Here is an 18,631-nt window from a genome sequence, read left to right on the forward strand (position 1 = left end):
CCTCCCGCCAACCTCCCGGGAGCCCCAGGAAGAAAGAAAGGAAGAAAGGAAGAAGGGGAAAGCACGCCCCCCGGGGCCGCGGCCGCGCCGACCAACTCTGAGGGAAAACAAATCTCGGCCCGGGACTCCGGGAGGCGCCTCCCGGCCCGCCCCCGCCCGCGGCCCCCGCCCCCCCCGCGAGCCCCCGCGGCCCGGGCCCGTCCGACGGCCGGCGGGGCGGCTACCTGGCGGGAGTGGGACTTGGGCTCCGGCGGCTTGAAGAAGGAGTCGGGCAGCTTCCGCAGCCGCATGGGCACGGTCTGGGGCACGTTGGCCGTCTTGGGGTTCATGACGGCGTTGAAGAGCGCCTCCAGGTCGGTCTCCGAGTCCCCCCGGACGTGCACGATCTGGTGGCCGGCCGGGGGGGCCTGCGGCGCCGCCTGCGGCCCCGGGGGCGCGGGCGGCCCGGGCGCCGACGAAGGGCCCTGGCCCGAGGGGGGCTGCGCGGCCGGCGGCCCCTGGCCCTGCGCGGCGGCGGGCGGGGGCTGCGGCGGCGGCGGCGGCGGCGGCCCGGGGTCCATGCTCCGCGACGACGCGGGCTACGACGGCTCCGCCCGGGCCCGAGCTGCGGGCGCCCGCGGGGCCGGGGCCGGGGGGAGGCTGCGCCGCAGGCCCGCCCGCGCCCCGCGGCCCCCGGCGGTGTCCCCGGCCGCTGCGCCTCGGGAGGGGCGGCGAGCGCTCGGGCGCTGCGCTCCCCCGACGGACGCGGGGCCGCGGGCGGCCGCTCCCCTCCCCCGCTGCCCGGCTTCCTCCGGGGGTTCCTTCCTTCCTCCCTTTCTTTTCCCCGGCGGCGGCTGCGCCCGACTGAGACAGAAACTCGCCGCCGACGCCAAAACTAAAGTTGAGAGAACCGCCCGCCCGAGCGGCCGCCGGCCCCGCCTCCTCGCGGCCCTTCCTTCCTCTGCGCGCCCGCCCGCCCCGGCTCCGCGGCCGGCGCGCACAGACGCTCCCCCGCGGGCCGCCGCATTCCTGCGCACTCGCCGCCGCCCCGCCCGGCCCGCCGCCGCCGCACGTGACCCGGCCGCCCGCCCGCCCGCGCGCGGCCCCCGCGGAGGCGGGGCGGCCGGGCGGCGCCCAGGTGCGGGCGGCGGGGCGGCGGGGCCCCGCTGCCCGAGCCCCGGCCCGCCGCGCGGGGCTGAAAGCAGAAGGCCGGCGCTGTTCGGAAGTGAAAACTTGCGCGCTCGGGCTTCTGCAGCAGAGTGGCGACCCCCGCAACAGCAGGAAGGGGTCACTGCCGAGCTTGGTCGCCCGCATTCGTCCGCGTACCTGCCCGTCATCCTGCGCCCTCCGCGCCCCCGACCCGGTGCCAGGCACGGGGGCTCGCAGCGCCCGCTGCGCGGTGGGGCCCTGTCCCACCTGCAGGGAGGCCCCTGGAATCACGACGCAGCCATGGAAGTTTGCCTTTATAATCTTGTATTCCTCAAGATTTTATTTGTGAGAGAGGGAACACAAACAAGCAGGGGGAGCGGGAGAGGGAGAAGCGGGCTTCCCGCGGAGCAGGGAGCCCGACGCGGGGCTCGATCCCAGGACCCTGGGACCATGACCCGAGCCGAAGGCAGACGCTTAACGACCGAGCCACCCAGGCGCCCCAGGACCACAGTTTTTGTGTGTGTGTGTGTTTTAAGATTTTTATTTATTTGACAGAGAGAGACACAGCGAGAGAGGGAACCCAAGCAGGGGGAGTGGGAGAGGGAGAAGCAGGCTCCCTGGGGAGCGGGGAGCCCGATGCGGGGCTCGATCCCAGGACCCTGGGATCATGACCCGAGCCGAAGGCAGACGCTTAACGACCGGGCCACCCAGGCGCCCCGCAAATCTGCTTTTAAATTCATACAAATGCATAGCTTCTGATTTTTTTTTTAAAGCAGCTTTATTGACATGTAATTCACATACTGTACAACTCGGTTCACTTAAGCAATTGAGCGAGTTTAGTATATTCAAGGGTTGTGCGCAGCACTCCGACTTTGAAGGTTCCATGTTAGCCCATGCTCAAGAAATCTAGCTTTTTAGTGATTTTGTCTGTAATGCTAGTGAAGCAGATGTCTAAATAGGATTGAGCAAGAAAAGGTCTCCTGAACAGAAAGATAATCTCTTCTTCCAGCCAGGACATGCCCAGGAGAATTCTGAGTGGGGATCTGGATCCCTCTGTGTGCAGGGCAGGGCCTGAAGGAGAGGCTCCAGAAATCTGGAGGTTGTAAGGCAAGATTCTAGCCAGCTGCCCTGGACCCTGCTTTCCTCCCAAAGGCTCTGCAGTCGGTGAGCCCCTGACTGCCTCTCGGACTTCTCCGCAGCCCCAGCCCCAAATGTCAAGGCCGTTTAAGCACGAATTTGTAGTAGTTGTGACACGTCGGACATGTGACTGATTTCCTGTTCTTTAATTTCTTTAATATTGGGGTCGGGGTAATGATACCTGCTTCGTGTGTTGGGGCCTGAAATGAGTCCGTGGACAAAAAGTACGCACTTAGCCCCATTTGGGGCATGTGGTGAGTTCTGCATGGACGTCAATGACCATCATTGTCCCGTGTTCACAGACTGCACGTTGTGACATGGTCTCTCTGCAGAAACCCCCCTGGGGGGCCCTATTGGCAGTCCCTTCTTCTCACTTCCAATAGCCAGGCACAGAGATGAAGCCTGTGGGCAGAAGTTGTGCATTAAAAACTTCAACTGGAAAAAAAAAAAAAAACTTTTTGAGAAGCAAAGTGCTAGAAAACCTAGGACTCGAAGGGAGCTGTTCCTTGGCTAGAGCACTTACTGCTGGGAACGCAGCAATTCAAGGGCTTAGGGTACCGCAGACACTGCTTTGTTCAATATTGTTACACCTGCTGTTACATGGAGAACAAAATTACTTTGATAAGTGGATTGAAAGGCTGTTTGGAGTGATTTTATGTCCTATAAGGACTTCTACAGCACCGTGCCAAGATTTTGTAATTTACTACTTGTTATCTATAAAATTTCGGTCACAGGTTAGTAAGGGATAAAGATAACATGTATTCAACCCCTTGTCCCCTCTCCTTCTCCCCAGCCCTACTTTTGGAGCAATTACCAGCTTAAGGCACCTGGAGACAGGGAGTCCTCTTTATAAAAAGGCCCTGATTTTCAGCGTCCATGCGGATCACCGTCTCAAAGCGCTCGTCTTACAAGGCCGTGTCCTCTCCAGTAGAGGGGAGGCTCCAGCTCCTACGTCTACACTCTGTCCCCCCAGAAATGCCTCAGCTGTGAGATCAGTCTTTGTGGAACCACTCCCTTACTAGCCGTTGGGTCCCTGGTTTCCTTACTCACACCTCACTGGGCATTAATCTCTTTCCTACCAACCTATCACTCCCTTTTGTTTCCACTTCTTTCCCAATTCAGCTGAGAAATCATAACTCAGGGCGCCTGGGTGGCTCAGTCAGTTAAGCAGCTGACTCTTGATTCAGCTCAGGTCATGATCTCAGGGTCCTGGGTTGGAGCTCCTGTTGGGCTCTGAGCTCAGCGGGGAGTGTGCTTGAGATTCTCGCTCTCCCTCTCCTTCTGCCCCTCCCCCTGCTCACGTGCGTGTGCGTGCTCTCTCTCAAATAAATAAATAAAATTTAAAAAAAAAATAATTTTTTCAACCTGTCATAATCATCTCTGCCCTCCATTCCATACCCTGTGTATTTCTGCGAACTGGATCTGTTAAACCAGAATCCGGTCATCTGTCTTTACCATTCCAATACCAAGGCTTACGGGAGGCCAAGCCCCACACTCATTAAAAGCTTCAATCAAAGCTTTGACCTTGTGTGCAAGTGACGTTATGCCATCATCCCAGAGGTGTATCTACACGATTACGAGAAGGCACTCTTTGTACAACTCTAAACTTTGTCCTATTTCAGATGAAATCCGTAATCATCTGGTATACCTGTGGATACAGTTTTATTGGATTGAAATCACTGCATATTAAAAGTATTAATTTGCTAAATGTGAACATTTGAAACATACCCTGTGTTTGTCACTGTCTCTTGGCATTCCAGCATGTTTGAATATACGAGGGGCTTAAAAAGAGGAAGTGTCCAGCCCTCGCACAGTGCAGCCTCGAGAGAGCCTGGCTATGCCCAGGTTCTCAGGGACACCTGGAGGGAATCTCACCGGGGAATGGATTGGTGCCACCCCATGTTTATGGTCTCTAATCGTGTTTCCTTGTATCTGCAGTCAGCTTCTCTTTTTTTTTTTTTAATTCTGTGATCATGTGGCAACTTAACTTCCATTGCCACTTTAAGCTTCACAGTATTTTTTTTTTTAAATTTATTTGAGAGAGAGCAAAAGAGAGCACAAGCAGGGGGAGCAGAGGGAGAGGGAGACACAGACTCCCCCTGAGCAGGGAGCCTGGCATGGGGCTTGATCCCAGGATCCTGGGATCATGACCTGAGCTGAAGGCAGACGCTTCGCCGCCTGAGCCACCCAGGCGCCCCAATAACACCCCTTTAAAGTTAAAAATTAAAATTAAAAACCTCTCCTAGATGAAGAAACAGGCAGAGAGAAGTCAAATAACTTGCCCAGAGCTGCAGTGCTGGTAGGTAGGGCTACCTCTGAATCTACATTCCTGATTCCAGAGCTCAAACTCTCCGCCAGGAAGATTATACTTAATTTCAGGCAGTTCAAAGGGTTATTGACAAATTTATGCTCGCAGGACGATGAAGTGGTGTAGGAACCCTGTCATTTCAGGAAAATTTCATTTATTTCTACTGACCAGTAAGTGGTGGTTAGGGCGATATGCTCGATGTTAAGGACAGGAGCACCTGGGTGCCTTGGTCAGTGAGGCATCTGACTTGGGCTCAGCTCATACATAATCTCAGGGGTCCTGGGAGGGAGTCCCCACATCGCGGGGTCTGCACTCAGCGGGAGTCTGCATGTCCCTCCCCCTCTGCCTCCACTCCTGCTCTCTCTCTCAAATAAATAAATAAAATCTTTAAAAAAATGTAAGGACAAAGTTGGGTTGATCGCTGGGAAGTCAGATTGAAAGTATGAAGACACAAATTCTCTCATTGCAAAAAAGGAGTTGTTTAGGAGAAACGACCCTGTGCCTCACAGCTTGGGCTCCTTCCGTTTCCGGATCCTGCTGCTGGAGCTCACGGTGTGTGCCGCCCGGCAGGTGCAGGTTTGCGCGTGTACTCGCAGGCCAAGGACGCGCTGGGCCTGGGCAGTAATCAGTATAATAACGCCTATTTTGCAGGATGATAATGAAGAGCACACAAAATAACAGGACTGAGTGCGTTTTTATGACGGCATCATGAGCATTAAGAATCCCGAGATTAGGGGCGCCCGGCCACCTGAGGGCCCGTAGCAGGAGACTCCTGATCTCAGAGTCGTGAGTTCGAGCCCCACACGGGGCGCATGGAGCCTACTTAAAAAAATCATTTAAATCGGATTTCTTTTATTCTAATATCTAGCTGAAGTTATCCATATGGGAGAAATTAAAGTTAGTGCTGAGAGTTAGATGTGAAGAATTTTGGAGCCCGAAGCCCTCCAGGCTCAGGGCAGATCCACGTGGGGCGTGTCCTGGAGGCCCCGGAGAGCTTTCCAGGGCTGTGCGTGGCACAGGGTGCGCACTTTCCACACCCCGGCTTGAAAGGCAAGGCTACTGGAGCTCATCATTTACTATAGTTTACTAAACTATCCTAAAAATGGAAAGGTGACTTCTAAAAATACGAAGTATGTTATGTTCTCTGTCAGTGGTTCTCAAGATGTGGTCCCCATCAGCATCACTGAAAATTTGTTAAGACATGTAAGTTCTCAGGCCATAACCCAGACCTACTGAGATGCTGGAGGGGGACACAGCAAGCGGTTTTAACAAGCCCCTCTAGGTGGTTCTGATTCATACTAACGTTTGAGAACCACTACTTTATATTATACTCCACATTCTGTTTTTGTTCTATAAGTAGTATCATGCTTTGTAAACATGCAAGGTAAATATCTTCACTGTCTTAGAGATAACTATCCCCTTAATCTTATTATTTATTCTATAAGTAGCAAAGTCTAGCATAGAATATGCATTTGATAATTGAAAAAATCATGTTGTAAAGGATCTCAAAAAGTAATGTCTTGAATCTTACCTGGAAGCTGACAATCAATTCTATATTAAAAGATCCGTTAAGTCGTGATTCCAATTTGTTCATGGTTTTAACATTCTGTGGCTATTGTTTCAACATACACCTCTCTTCAACATGATATGTAGCACAAGAAATGTTTTTAAAAACCCACTAAAGACTAAATTCCTTTTGAGAATTTAATATGCGAAACTCTCTGAAAGTGCCTCAATACCTTTATTGGAGATATTGGAGAACATCTGGACACCATCTCTAATAACTGTACACTTGAATACCATTTGTAAGTCTGCCCTCTGTCTTTTTTTCTACATAATCCCAGTTCCTCCTCCTTTACTGGGCTTCTTGTCTCTTTCATCAGCTCTGTACCCGTCAAACAGGCTTCGGTGTCCCCTCCAAGTGCCCCGTGTTGTTCTCCAGGTGACGTCACAGTACGATAAACACGATGAACATGCTACACCGTCCAAAACGTCATCCATACGCGAGTAACATTTGTGAAGATCAGTATTCACGGGCTTATTTTATATCATTTACATATTTAAATATTTACATATTTTCTAGGTGAAGTGTAAAATTTAACACTCTTTGCAAGTGGTATCTTGTTTTCGGAAGTCAAAATCTGAACTCTTAAAATGTGCGCGTGAATTTGTCGTGTTGAGCTGGAATAACAGCATTTCGAAGAGCCAAGGAGGTCGCTGAGCTCGGGTCCCCTTTTGCACACCGGAACTTGATGTCTTGACGTCCCATCTGGCGGCTGCAGCCACATCGTAAATGGAAACCCAGTTCCGCAAGCACAGTAGCCATGTTTCCAGGGCACAGTCACTGCTCAGGGAGCTAGTAGCTTTGGGGCAAAACGGCACACGTCTAGAACATTCCCCTTATCACAGGAAGTTCTGTTGGGCAGCACTGGGTTAAATGGCCCAGAGCCATACAGCTCTTGAGTGGTAGAGCCAGACTTTGCGGTTCCTGGTCCAGACATATCCTGCCAAAGTACTCTCTTCCAAAAAAGGGAAAATATGATAGATTACTTATCTTCTCTGCAACATTTATTACGTTTTTGTACAAAGCATTGTGCAAGGCATGGATCTTGACCCCAAGAAGGTCTTAAAGAATATTACTTCAGGTGAGATTGCTGCCATATAGAAAATGGCAGGTGTTTTAGTTACCTCTCCTTTCTGGCTCCCAGCTGTCGAATGTATACGTGTATGTAAATGCATGCGTCTGCAGAAATGTCTGCAGTCCCTTTGACCTTCCCAGAGACATCAGATCCTGGTCCGCTCACACCTCTATTCCTGCTAGTCTCCCAGGCCCCATCCGGCCTTTCTTGCTCCCATCCATCTTTTGGATTCTACACCCTTTCCCCTCAAGTGCCATTTCACTCGTGCTCTCCCACTCGAAACTGTAGCGTTATCACACACCACCACCAACTATGATAATGTCAACGACTTATAGTTGCATGACGCTTTTACTTGCACACACATTAGCCTGTTTGTTTCTTTTTCTTTTTTTCTTCTTTCTTCTTTCTTTTTCTCTTTTTCTTTCTTTTTCTTTTTCTCTTTCTTTCTTTCTTCTTTTTTTTTTTTTAAGGAATCTCTACTCCCAATGTGGGGCTTGAACTCACAACCCAAGATCAAGAGTTGCCAGCTCTATGGACTGAGCCAGCCAGGCACCCCATCCCATTTCATTTATTTTATTTTTTTTAAAAAGACTTTATTTATGTGAGAGAGAAAGAATGAGAGAGAGAGAGAGAGCATGGGAGGGGGGAGAGTCAGAGGGAGAAGCAGACTCCCCGCCGAGCAGGGAACCCGATGTGGGACTCAACCCTGGGACCCCAGGATCACGACCTGAGCTGAAGGCAGTCACTTAACCGACTGAGCCACCCAGGCGCCCCCATCCCATTTCATTTAATTCCCATCTTTCCTTCCGTATTTCAGGACCTTCAGTCAACTATTGTCCTTTTAGTTCATAAGATTGTTTTTTCTCAAACATTTTAAGGAGATTTGTTCTAAAAGTTCTAAAACCAGGAACCTGAGGGTCATCCTTGGCTTCTCTATCTCCACTCCCCACCTCCAATTCGATCCATCAAGTAACATTGTTTCTGGGTCCAAAAATACACCTGGAATACATTCCCTTCCCTCCGCATATTACTCGGCGAGGCTTCCCATGACAAAGTATCACAGAGTGTGATAATGGAGATTAATTTTCCCACAGTCCTGGAGGCCAGAAATCCAACTGCAAGGTGTCAGCAAGGCTGGCTCCTTCTGAGGTTTCCCTCAGCTTGGAGATGGCAGTCTTCCGCTGTCCTCGCATGGCGGTCCCTCAGGGTCTGTGTGTCCTATGCTCTTACCGGGACACCAGGCACACTGGATGAAGGCCCACCAGTAAGACCTCATGTTACCCAATGACCTCTCTGAAGGCCTCATCTCCTGACACAGTCACATTTTGAGGTACTTCAACATATGAGTTTGGGGGAGGCCACCGTTGGGCCCATCATGCGCCATCTTCCTCGAAGCCATCCGCACCCAAATCGCCTTCGTCTCAGCAGATGCTGACAGTTTTGTTGTCTTCTCATCATCCATCTACCGAACAATAGCCACAGAGCTCTATCTTTTAAAAATGCACACCACTCCCTTGCTTAAAACCTTGGAGTGGCTCCCGTCGCCCTACCATGAAATTCCAAACTCATTTCCTTGGCTTCGAAGATGTGCGTGATCTATTTCCCCAGTTCAACTCAGGCCATTCCTTCTTGCCTGCTCTGTGCCATTCCCAGAGATGGCTGTCCGCTCCGGGAACGCTACCCTCACCTCCGTCTCAGGCCCTGCGCACATGCTGTCTTCCAGACAACGTTCATATGCTGATGTCTCAGTTCAGATGTTTCCTCCTCAGAGGAGTCTTCTCAGACTAACCACTCTTTTAAAAAAATTTTTTTTTCTTATTTTTAAGTGAGCTCTAGGCCCAACATGGGGCTCAAACACGCGATCCCAAGATGAGTCCCGTGCCCCACCCACTGAGCCAGCCAGGTGCCCCGACAGACTAATCACTTGCGATTTATTTCCTAGAAAAATCATAATTTAGAATTACTTTAGGTATTGTATATTTTTGTCAGTAGACTGTGTTTTTTTTAGAATCAGTGATTTTGTGTTTTGTTCGCAGCGCCCCCGGGATCAGGACTATATGCCCGGCACCCAGTGGACGTTAGTTGGATGGTCTACTTCTCTAAGCATCTCTGCCGCTCTGTTCAAGAAGTCTGTAATCCCTCCTCGACATCATGGCCTTCTCTCTGCCTCAAAATTGTTCCTCCTCTGAGCCAATCTATGGCTGTCATTCTCTCTTGGGTTTTTTTTTTTTACTTAGAGATATTTATTTTTAAGATTTACTTGTAAATTTAAAGCATCATGAGGCATTTAGGTATGTGGATATGAAGAGAACTATTTCGACATATCATTTATATTTCTGGGCTGTAGATACTACCATTCCTCTTCTCTAAGCCTTTGTAGTCATTCCCATCCCAATACTCTGTTAGTAACCAACACATTATAAAGAGACTGACAATTAAGAGATCAAATAGCATTTCTCTTTTCTGTCGCAATAAAAAAAGTCCTGAAGAAACATATTGCCTTGATTTTACTATTCTGTGTTCAATAGTTTGTTCTTTCTTTTCGTGTGCAAGCACGTTAAAAAATGTGTTCATTATTGAAGTATATTGCCTCGCAACGTTAGGTTAGTTTCGGGCTCACGACAATCCCACGCGTTACTCAGTGCTCACCGCGATGAGTGGAGTCCCCATCTGTCACCATGCTACGTAATTAGGGTTCTAGCGACCATACTCCCCATGCTGTATGGCTCATCCCCACGACTCGAAGTTCGGACCTCTCGGTCCTGTCACCTGTTCCAACCATCTCCCTGCCCCCCTCCCCTCTGGCAGCCACCAGTGTGTTCTCTGCATTTACGAACCTGTTCCTGGTGTTTTTGTTTTGTTAGATTCCACATGTGGTATCGTATGCTACTAGTTTCTCTGACTTACATCACTCAACACAATACCCTCTAGTTCCCTTGTGTTGTTGCAGGACTGTCCTTTATTATTATTTTTAAGATTTTAAGTCATCTCTGCACCCAACCTGGGGCTCGAACTCTCAATGCTGGGATCAAGAGTCGCAGGCGCCACGGACTGAGCCGGCCAGACGCCCTCAGTTCCCTTTCGTTATGGATCGACCTTGGCCCTGACCTCTCTAGGTTCCCTCGTCAGCCTTTTACATATGAAGTACTTTTAAGCAGAGTAACTGTTTTATTCTATAATATGTTACAGGAATACAGGGTGACAGTTGATCAAGAATTTGGTTGAAGTTAATTTATATTGTCATAGCTGGTTTTCACTTTACTATTTCTCTCACACACCTTTCTAGTCATGAAAAAGGCAAGAAAAATAATTTGCAGATTCCTAGTGTTTGCTAAAGCCCAGGAACTTATTTTTTCTCTTAAAAAAACCCCCAAAACCCGCAACAAACAAACCCAGTTTGGCCTGTCTGTCGCCGTGACCTTTACACGCGGGCAGGTCAGGATGCGGCGGGTGTCGGGTCGGCAGCGGCTGGGCCGTGGGGCGGACGCTGCTAAATGTGGCTTTTACTGTAAGACCACACACTTCCCTTCTATTCTTTGCTCTGTTCTTTTGTCTGCGTCCGTTCTCTCTCAAATGAAAGAAGTGGAGAGCAGAGCACTGGGGTTGCCCAGCATCATCCACACACATGGCCAAGGGAATACACAGAATAACGCTCTCCCTCATAGGAAGAGTGAACAACTAAAATCATAAATACCATTTCACATGCACCAGACTGAGAAACGTGGCAACGTGCGAGTCATGGTTTCAAGTGTGTCTACTGCACCTGACGCTGTTGTGGGCCCTGGAACGGAAACTCCAAAGTAGAAACTTTGTCTGAAGCGTTCCCTGCTGCACCTGCAAACGCCTAGGAGTGCCCCGCGCGCGGCAGGCGATCCGCAGATGCTTGCTGGAGAAGGAAGGGTCCCGGCTGGTTCACGGCTGGTTCACGGGCTGACTGAGACACCTGCAGGCCCCTGTCGGAGCAGGGACTTCGAAGCTGCAGTGACCAAAGTGGGTTGAGCATGGGGCTGGGACGAGGGATTTCCCCTCCACGACCACAGCTTCCTACCACAGCTCCCACTTCCCGGTTCTTGGTGCCTCAAAGACTCAGCACATCACAATTCACCCCGTTGCTAACGTTTTTGGGGCCATGTCTGATTTTTTTCTGGGGAGCATTCCATTGTCATGTACTTCAGAACGGTTCCCCTTGCTGGTAACTCAGATGGGTCAACTCCGTGCTTTGACGACTGTGATAATCTTCTATTTGATCTTTGGACTTTTTTCACTCCACTTCCTCACTGCCAGACTAATCGTTCCAGAATACGGCTTCCATGATGCTATTGCCCTGCTCAGAAGTCTTTTTTTTTTTTTAAAGATTTTATTTATTTATTTGAGAGAGAGAATGAGATAGAGAGAGCATGAGAGGGGGAGGGTCAGAGGGAGAAGCAGACCCCCTGCTGAGCAGGGAGCCCGACGCGGGACTCGATCCCGGGACCCCGGGATCACGACCTGAGCCGAAGGCAGTCGCCCAACCGACTGAGCCACCCAGGCGCCCCCCCTGCTCAGAAGTCTTTAATGACTGCTGTGCATCACCATTTCTTAGTTTTGTCCCCACAGCCCCCAGTGACCAGGTCAGTCTGCCTCCCGTTAGTACCTGCAAGTCCTGCACAGGACTCCTCAGCTCCAGCTAGTCAGGTGGACTCGAGTCCCCCAAACCACCTGTGATTGCCACCTGTATTGTCTTTGCTCACGGGACCCCAGGGTCCCAGGGTCTCTGGTCTTTAGCCTAAGGCCCCTTTGAATTGTCCAAATTATAACCCTGTGAGCCTTCTTTCCTTAAGTAACGTTCGGAATTTCTGGAGAATGTTCTCAAGTCCCAGGAAACTGCTGTGCTGTCACCTGTCCCCACGGCCCGTTTCCCCCTGCAGAGAAGCCCTGCCCCCTGGCTGGTCGGTGGGGGGGCACTGCTGTCCCGCTCACCCAGGCTGCGGGTCTCGTCCCAGCCTGTGTGGCTACGCCCGGATCAGAACAGCGTGCGGAACGAATGCGGGGCCGAGCGCGAGGATGCTCTGGGGCCTTCCTCAGCCACCTCCCCTCCGGCCCTCCCCACGCCTGCAGTCACACCTCCACGGCCACCTTCTCCCGGTCACCCAGAGGACAGATACGGAGCGCAGGTCAAGCGCCAGGCACCGTGCCAGGCACAGGGGGCCTCGGGATGAGCCACAGACACACGGGGCCTGTTTTCACGACAGACATTAAACAATTGCAAATAGGTGAGGGGAGCAAATCATTCTACATGTGCAAAACGCTGCCAAAGAAGTTCTCGGAGCACACGTGCACGTCCTCTACATCCTCCGGGGCCCAGAGCAGGGGAACCGATCCCCACCTCTTGTGCCGACTCCGGTCAAGTCAGTAATAGTAGAACCTATGAAAAAGCAATTCTGAACTGAAGACAGCTTTTTTACATTATTATGCAGACAGTTTAGCTCCCGACTTTTTCATATTTCCTCAGTAGAGAATGAAAAGAGCCCAAATCCACACACTCTGAAGCCATGTGCTCGGCGCCATTCTGAGCCCAGACGATTAACGTACGTAATTTTCACAGTAACCTATGAAGGAAAGCCCTACGTTCCCCATTTTACAGATGAGGCAAGTCAGGCACGAGAGGTTATAACTAGCTCAGTCACACAGCAAGTATGGGCAGAACTAAGAACCCAGGCGATCGGGCTGCCCAGCCCCAATCCTTTATTGCTGTGCTGTTCTACCCTCAACACCGATAATGTGCGTAATCGCAGACGGGTCATTAAGATGATTATCCCACAACAACGGAGCGATCTTCCTCAAAGGGGTTTTGTGCCTCCCACTCTAAAGCAGAGGAGGGGCACTGGCCACCACGCAGGATCCGTTCCCCAGCTTGGGCTCTGCACTTGGAGCCCAGGGCCGGGCCCCAGCACCCTGCCTGCCACCTCCCACTTCCCGCCCCCACTCCCCCCCCAGGTGCTGACACCCCACCCGCCCCTCGCTCCTCGGTGGAGGCCAGGCCAAGGCCGGACTCAGGCAGCGGCTGCGCCCTGCACACACACTCTTACACGCTCCCTTCTCCGCTAGGCTCAGAGAGACTGGTTTTCCCGAAGAAACAGCACAGGCCTTGCACAGAGCTGATACTCAAAAGAACTGTTGCTTGGCCAGCTGATGGATTAGGAGCGAGTCCCCAGGGTCTGTGCGGTACGCAGCAGGGCTCGTGCGATGTTTGAGTTCCTAATTTTACGTTTCTTATATGGTTTAAAAAATACCTACAGATATTAGGAACATATCTGGAAAATATTCATTCAACAAATACTTAATGTGCCGAGCACTGTATTAGAAGTGAGACAAACTGTCCTGAGCTCTATACCCCAATTGCCAACTGCTTTCCAGATAAATCCATGGGGACAGATCCCAGATTGTCATTCCTATTCTTACAACACAGAAACATATTCCAAACTTGCCTCTCCTCAAAGTCTCAGCATTTCTTGCCTGCTTTTTATCCCCTTTGGGATGCATGTCAATCATTTCTTTCTTCCTCCCTCCCTCCCTCTCTCTTTCTTTCTTTCAAGATTTTATTTTTAAGGATTCTCTACCCGCAACGTGGGGCTCAAGCCCACAGCCCTGAAATCAAGAGTCTCATGCTCCACGGACTGAGGCAGGCAGACACCCCCAGTCATTTTTTCCACTCAAGATTTTAAGTCACACATTCATTCTACGAACGTAATGAGGACGCAGGAGCATGTAACGTAAGGCACCTGCTCTCTACCTGTCTGCCAACCTAATACCATCAGGACAACTCTCTCTGTGCATGTGCGGCTCCTCTCTTAGCTAGCGGACAACCGCAGTTTTAATTTATTATGTGATAAAAGAGTTTACGATTACTTTCAGAACATTACTGTTTTATTGAGGATTTTAAGTGGAACAAATGAAGCAAAGGAATTGTTATGCACTTTGCAGCCCTAGAGACGTAAATCTTTATGCAATGAAGAAATGTAATGAAATGAAACTCAAATTTGAAAAGCGAACAGTTCATATTAATGATCAATAGAGTGATGTTCAGTTTTCTGCCACAATTTCAACCCAGAATTAATTAGCTTCTAAAATAAAACACATGGAAAATCGAGGGCTTACTTAAATCTTAATGCAACAAATATGAACTAGATTTTTAGTTCTTTGTAACTTCCTGCAAAAATTCCAAGACTGTTCTGGTGTAGATTGTGTTCGGGATGGAATTTGGTCCTCACGTTACTATTCCAGATACATTTAAAGAAAGGCATCTTGGTACTTGTCTCCTTCTGCTCCAAGCAGTTTCTCTATATTTTACTTGAATTGACTTGCAAAGTAAATGTTTACCTATAACTTGGCATTAAAATTAAAAATTGGTAAATAAAACAGTATCAAAATAGATAACCTGAAAGAACCTGTTAAGACATTTCCCCCACACCGTAAGAGTGGTATAAAACATGAACATGACGCTTGATCGGATCCACAATGAAGTAAGAAAATGTCTGTTCGTGACTCTCTGTCGAAGGGTAGCACACACCAGCGCCATCCTGAAAGAGAAAAAGCTACATTATAGATTATTTAGTCTACGACGACATTTAAGTCATCAACAACATATTTAACTATTATATATTTTCTGTTAAAATGTCATGAAACATACATCAAATCTTTGACAGTAAATTGGTAATTAACGGATATTTTAAAATATCTTTTGACAGCACAGTCAACTGTACAAACCCACATAATTCCTGACCTTAAGGAATTTATAGTCCAAAAGGAATGCTTATCTTTTGAAAAAGTGTTTTTAAAGTGCTACTATTGCAAAAATTGTTATTTTGCAATTTTCTTCTATCTTTGCTTTCTTTTAGAATGTGGCCCTTACCTATTACGAGGTAGGTTTCTCTTGTTTGTCAGCAGAAAGTGCCTTAGCCCCACACAGTAGCTGATACACAATAGATGTTCAGTAATATTTGTTAAGTGATTGAATAAAGATACTTAGAAATTGCTTCAAATGTGCAAATAATCTTTGTATGACCCTAGAATTCAAGCAACTTATTCTGTGATGTAAAGCCATTTATGGTGTTCTTACTTGTTTGCCATATATATTATGGCTTGGCAGACTAGAGAACCATGTCCTACTCCATCTGAGTCACAGATTCAGGTCTTAAATACGTGAGAACTATTATTAGACATGGACAACAGAAAGGAGGGGGAGAAGTTCGGGTGACTCTCCGAATAAAGCCATACCTTATCAACTTTTACTTTTAGCAAAGAACTAAATACCATCGTCTTTTCTCCTAGCCATAACCTTGAACTGGTTGCTCACTGAGTTGTAACAGCCCTCTGAATAACAAGGGATTAAACTGATCGGTTGTGAATCCCCCTCCGCACTTACATATGCTGTGACTTTAAAGACGGAAGAAGTAATTTGTATTTTCTTGGTCTGAGGATTCTTTCGAACACTAAAATAGGGGGAAAGGGACACATTTTAAATACAGCAAGCATTGGCATAATACATTTAAGATACTGATCCCCTTTACTACTCAGGTGTTCTTGTTCATATATAACAGAAATAGATCATGTCCACCTAGACTGGTCACCCAGCCGAACGGCAGAACATGGAGCTGGGCGGTCAGAGGCTTTGTGCTCCGATGAGACAATTACTGGAAAAAGAGTAGCTGGTAAGAGTCGGGCTGGAGTGTAGACAGACTGGAGTGTAGACAGCAGGTACAAGCATGTGAACTACGGGCTTCAACCAACTCAGCTCACAGGCCAGTTCGGCCCCTGAGTGAGCGCTGCACTTCGGGCAACATCAGCCTTCCTGGACATCAGTTTTCTCCCATGCAACACAGGCACTGTCTGAGAACCGAGTGGGAGAAGGCCTAAGAAAACTGTTTATTAAATTATGGATTGTTAAATTCTGTCACATGACAATCGTTTTCTCTCAGTCACTCTCCCCACAGAAGACTGCCTGTGACCTGTGTAGCGGGTTGGGTGCGCTGGGACGCGGGCGTTGAGCCGCAGAGAGAGACTGAGACACACGATCTTTGTGATGCTTTACAATCTGCCAGGCGCCCTTGTATCCTGGACCCCGTCTGAAGACCACACAGTCAGGGAGCTTGGCTGGCACTATTTTACCAAGTTTACAGACAACAGAACCAGAGAAGTTAAGCAAGATATTTAAGACACTCAGACGACGGGTGGTATTTCTGGGAGCAGAGTCAGGTGACACGGCGTGCGGTTCCTTCCCCGCGCTCGCTAACACACAGCTCCAAGGCACTCCGCAGGTGGGATGCGTGTAGGTGACACTTAACGGAAGACATCCGTCTTCTTCACTTTATAGGCCCAAGTACTGCTTCTCCTTCCCTACGTGTGAAGAGTAACGGGGAGGGAGAGAAGAGGGGAAGGAAGGGGGAGCGTGCTGAGCGCGAGTGTGCGTGAGTGTATGTGAGCTTGTGCTCCTACTGGTGGCCAGACCTAAGTCATTTCAGGGTTCAAAGTTCTTAGGCAGTTTTTATCTTTAAAACATTCCACTCAAATTTAAACCCAGAAATCATGTAACTAAATTAATTTCTGTATATCTCTACGACATGGATTGAGGTCACTTTCTTTTAATTAGGCTCCACGCCCAGCGCAGAGCCTCACATGGGGCTTAAACTGACTATCCTGAGAGCAAGACCGGAGTGGAGATTGAGAGTTCAACACTCAACCAACTGAGCCAGCCAGGTGCCCCAAGGTCATTTTATTTCTCAAATGCTTAACGTGTACTGCTTAAAAACTGAAGACTACACTTAAAATTCTGTGCTTATGCAAGGGATGACTGTAACCATTACATATAAAACACGTACACTGTACACACTTATATGACACCCTGATCAAAACACAAACCTGCCTACGGTCATAACTGATTTGAAGTCCTGATCTGGGGGTGGTTATAGGGGTCCAGACATATAAAAATTCACTACGCTATAGATACACTAGGATTTGTTCACTTTACTGTATGTAAATAAGCCCAGTTAAAAAAAATTACCAAAAAACCCCAAACAAACCCTTATAAAAGTTTGTGCTTATCAAATAAACTCAGAAGAAAATTCAGTATTTAACAATAACTCAAAGATACCAACATGCACTGTAAGCGTGTTACTTACAAAAAAGGAACTACCGTTGAAAGTTATTAGAAGTTGGTTCCTACTAGAAATAAGCCATATGACCCCATTTTATTACCTCTGATTCTGTGTTATTCTTACTTTAAAGTAGCTCTCAGATAATTTCTTATTTTTCGTAGATCAAGTAGAGTGTCGCCTGTCCGGTATCTCCTAGCCAACTAGAAGAGGAAAGACAGGGCGGGGGAACTGGCTCGAGCTCTAGGCTACACTAACTACTAACAGCAGACCCGCGTCAGACCGCGGTGCTCACCGCTCACTCCAGATAACTGAGGCTTTCAAGTGTGAGAACCTAATTTCCGTAGAGTTCTTTTTAAAAGTGTGATTAGACTACTGGTTGAGAAGTAAAATCATGAACAGTTTCTTAAAATCCCCTGTGCTGATTTCTGAGGCTCGATCCCATATTGACTCCAAGCAAGTTTCACGGACCATTCTAGGTAACTCTGCTCATTTTAAGAAATAAGAATCCACTGCTTGATTAGCGTCTGAAGCCATCATCTAAGCCTCTCAGCTAAAATCATAAAATTTCACATCTGGGGCAGATATGCAGTTTGGAAAACCTCTCCAAAAACTCTGACAAGAGCATGTGTTTGATATTGGAAGCAGAAAAGACAAAGGCACCATTAGTAACTACGCAATTATTTCTGCATCAACATTTCTGAAATGTAACCAAACAACTGGTCATCTACTCTCTAATGAAATGGTTCTGAAATACCACCATATTATTTGAAAGACCATAATCCTTGAAAAGAAGGCATTTTCCAGAACATTTACAGAGTGTTATTTTACAGGACTCGTAATAACGGATGAGGGAAAAAACATCTTAAGAATGTTTTTACCCTTCTGTGTGAGCCAGAGACCTCGAACACCCAGCTCTGCGGTGTGCACACAGCACCAGAGACAAACGGGACGGGCTTTTCCGGAGGGGCCTGCTGAGGACGCTTCTCCACAGGGGCGGGTGAGGTCATGCGAGCAGCTACCCCGCGTACAGTTAGAAAGATAGCAGATGATTGTCTAAAAACTGTGGAAACATGGGGCGCCTGGGTGGTTCAGTCGGTTGGGCGACTGCCTTCGGCTCAGGTCATGATCCTGGAGTCCCGGGATCGAGTCCCGCATCGGGCTCCCTGCTCGGCGGGGGGTCTGCTTCTCCCTCTGACCCTCCCCCCTCTCATGTGCTCTCTCTCAAATAAATAAAATCTTTTAAAAAATAAATAAATAGGGCGCCTGGGTGGCTCAGTCAGTTGGGC

General features: G+C 48.7%; 2 protein-coding genes and 1 long non-coding RNA gene across 15 annotated transcripts in view; 1 reads left to right on the forward strand and 2 right to left on the reverse strand.

The window, feature by feature from the left end:
* YAP1 (Yes1 associated transcriptional regulator) overlaps positions 1-575 on the reverse strand; it is a 104,979-nt gene extending 104,404 nt beyond the window's left edge. For all 12 annotated transcript variants that reach the window (XM_081799620.1, XM_081799617.1, XM_081799619.1 and 9 more), the window contains exon 1: positions 225-575. In XM_081799620.1, the coding sequence (XP_081655746.1) occupies positions 225-560 (336 nt within the window). In that variant the 5' untranslated portion in view covers positions 561-575. The remainder of the gene's footprint in view (positions 1-224) is intronic.
* LOC145716353 (uncharacterized) overlaps positions 1-18,631 on the forward strand; it is a 438,007-nt gene that overhangs the window by 226,840 nt on the left and 192,536 nt on the right. The window lies entirely within an intron of this gene.
* Positions 14,097-18,631, reverse strand: part of CFAP300 (cilia and flagella associated protein 300) — a 24,015-nt gene continuing 19,480 nt past the window's right edge. The window contains exons 6-7 of one of the 2 annotated variants that reach the window (XM_081799600.1): positions 15,617-15,683; positions 14,097-14,771 (exon numbers count right to left, since the gene is read on the reverse strand). In XM_081799600.1, coding sequence (XP_081655726.1) covers positions 14,643-14,771; positions 15,617-15,683 — 196 coding nt within the window. In that variant the 3' untranslated portion in view covers positions 14,097-14,642. The remainder of the gene's footprint in view (positions 14,772-15,616; positions 15,684-18,631) is intronic. The other variant, XM_081799601.1, reaches the window with a different exon arrangement.

This window comes from Leptonychotes weddellii, chromosome 11, assembly GCF_054177405.1.
Source record: "Leptonychotes weddellii isolate Sample4059 chromosome 11, ASM5417740v2, whole genome shotgun sequence".
Lineage (NCBI taxonomy): Eukaryota > Metazoa > Chordata > Mammalia > Carnivora > Phocidae > Leptonychotes > Leptonychotes weddellii.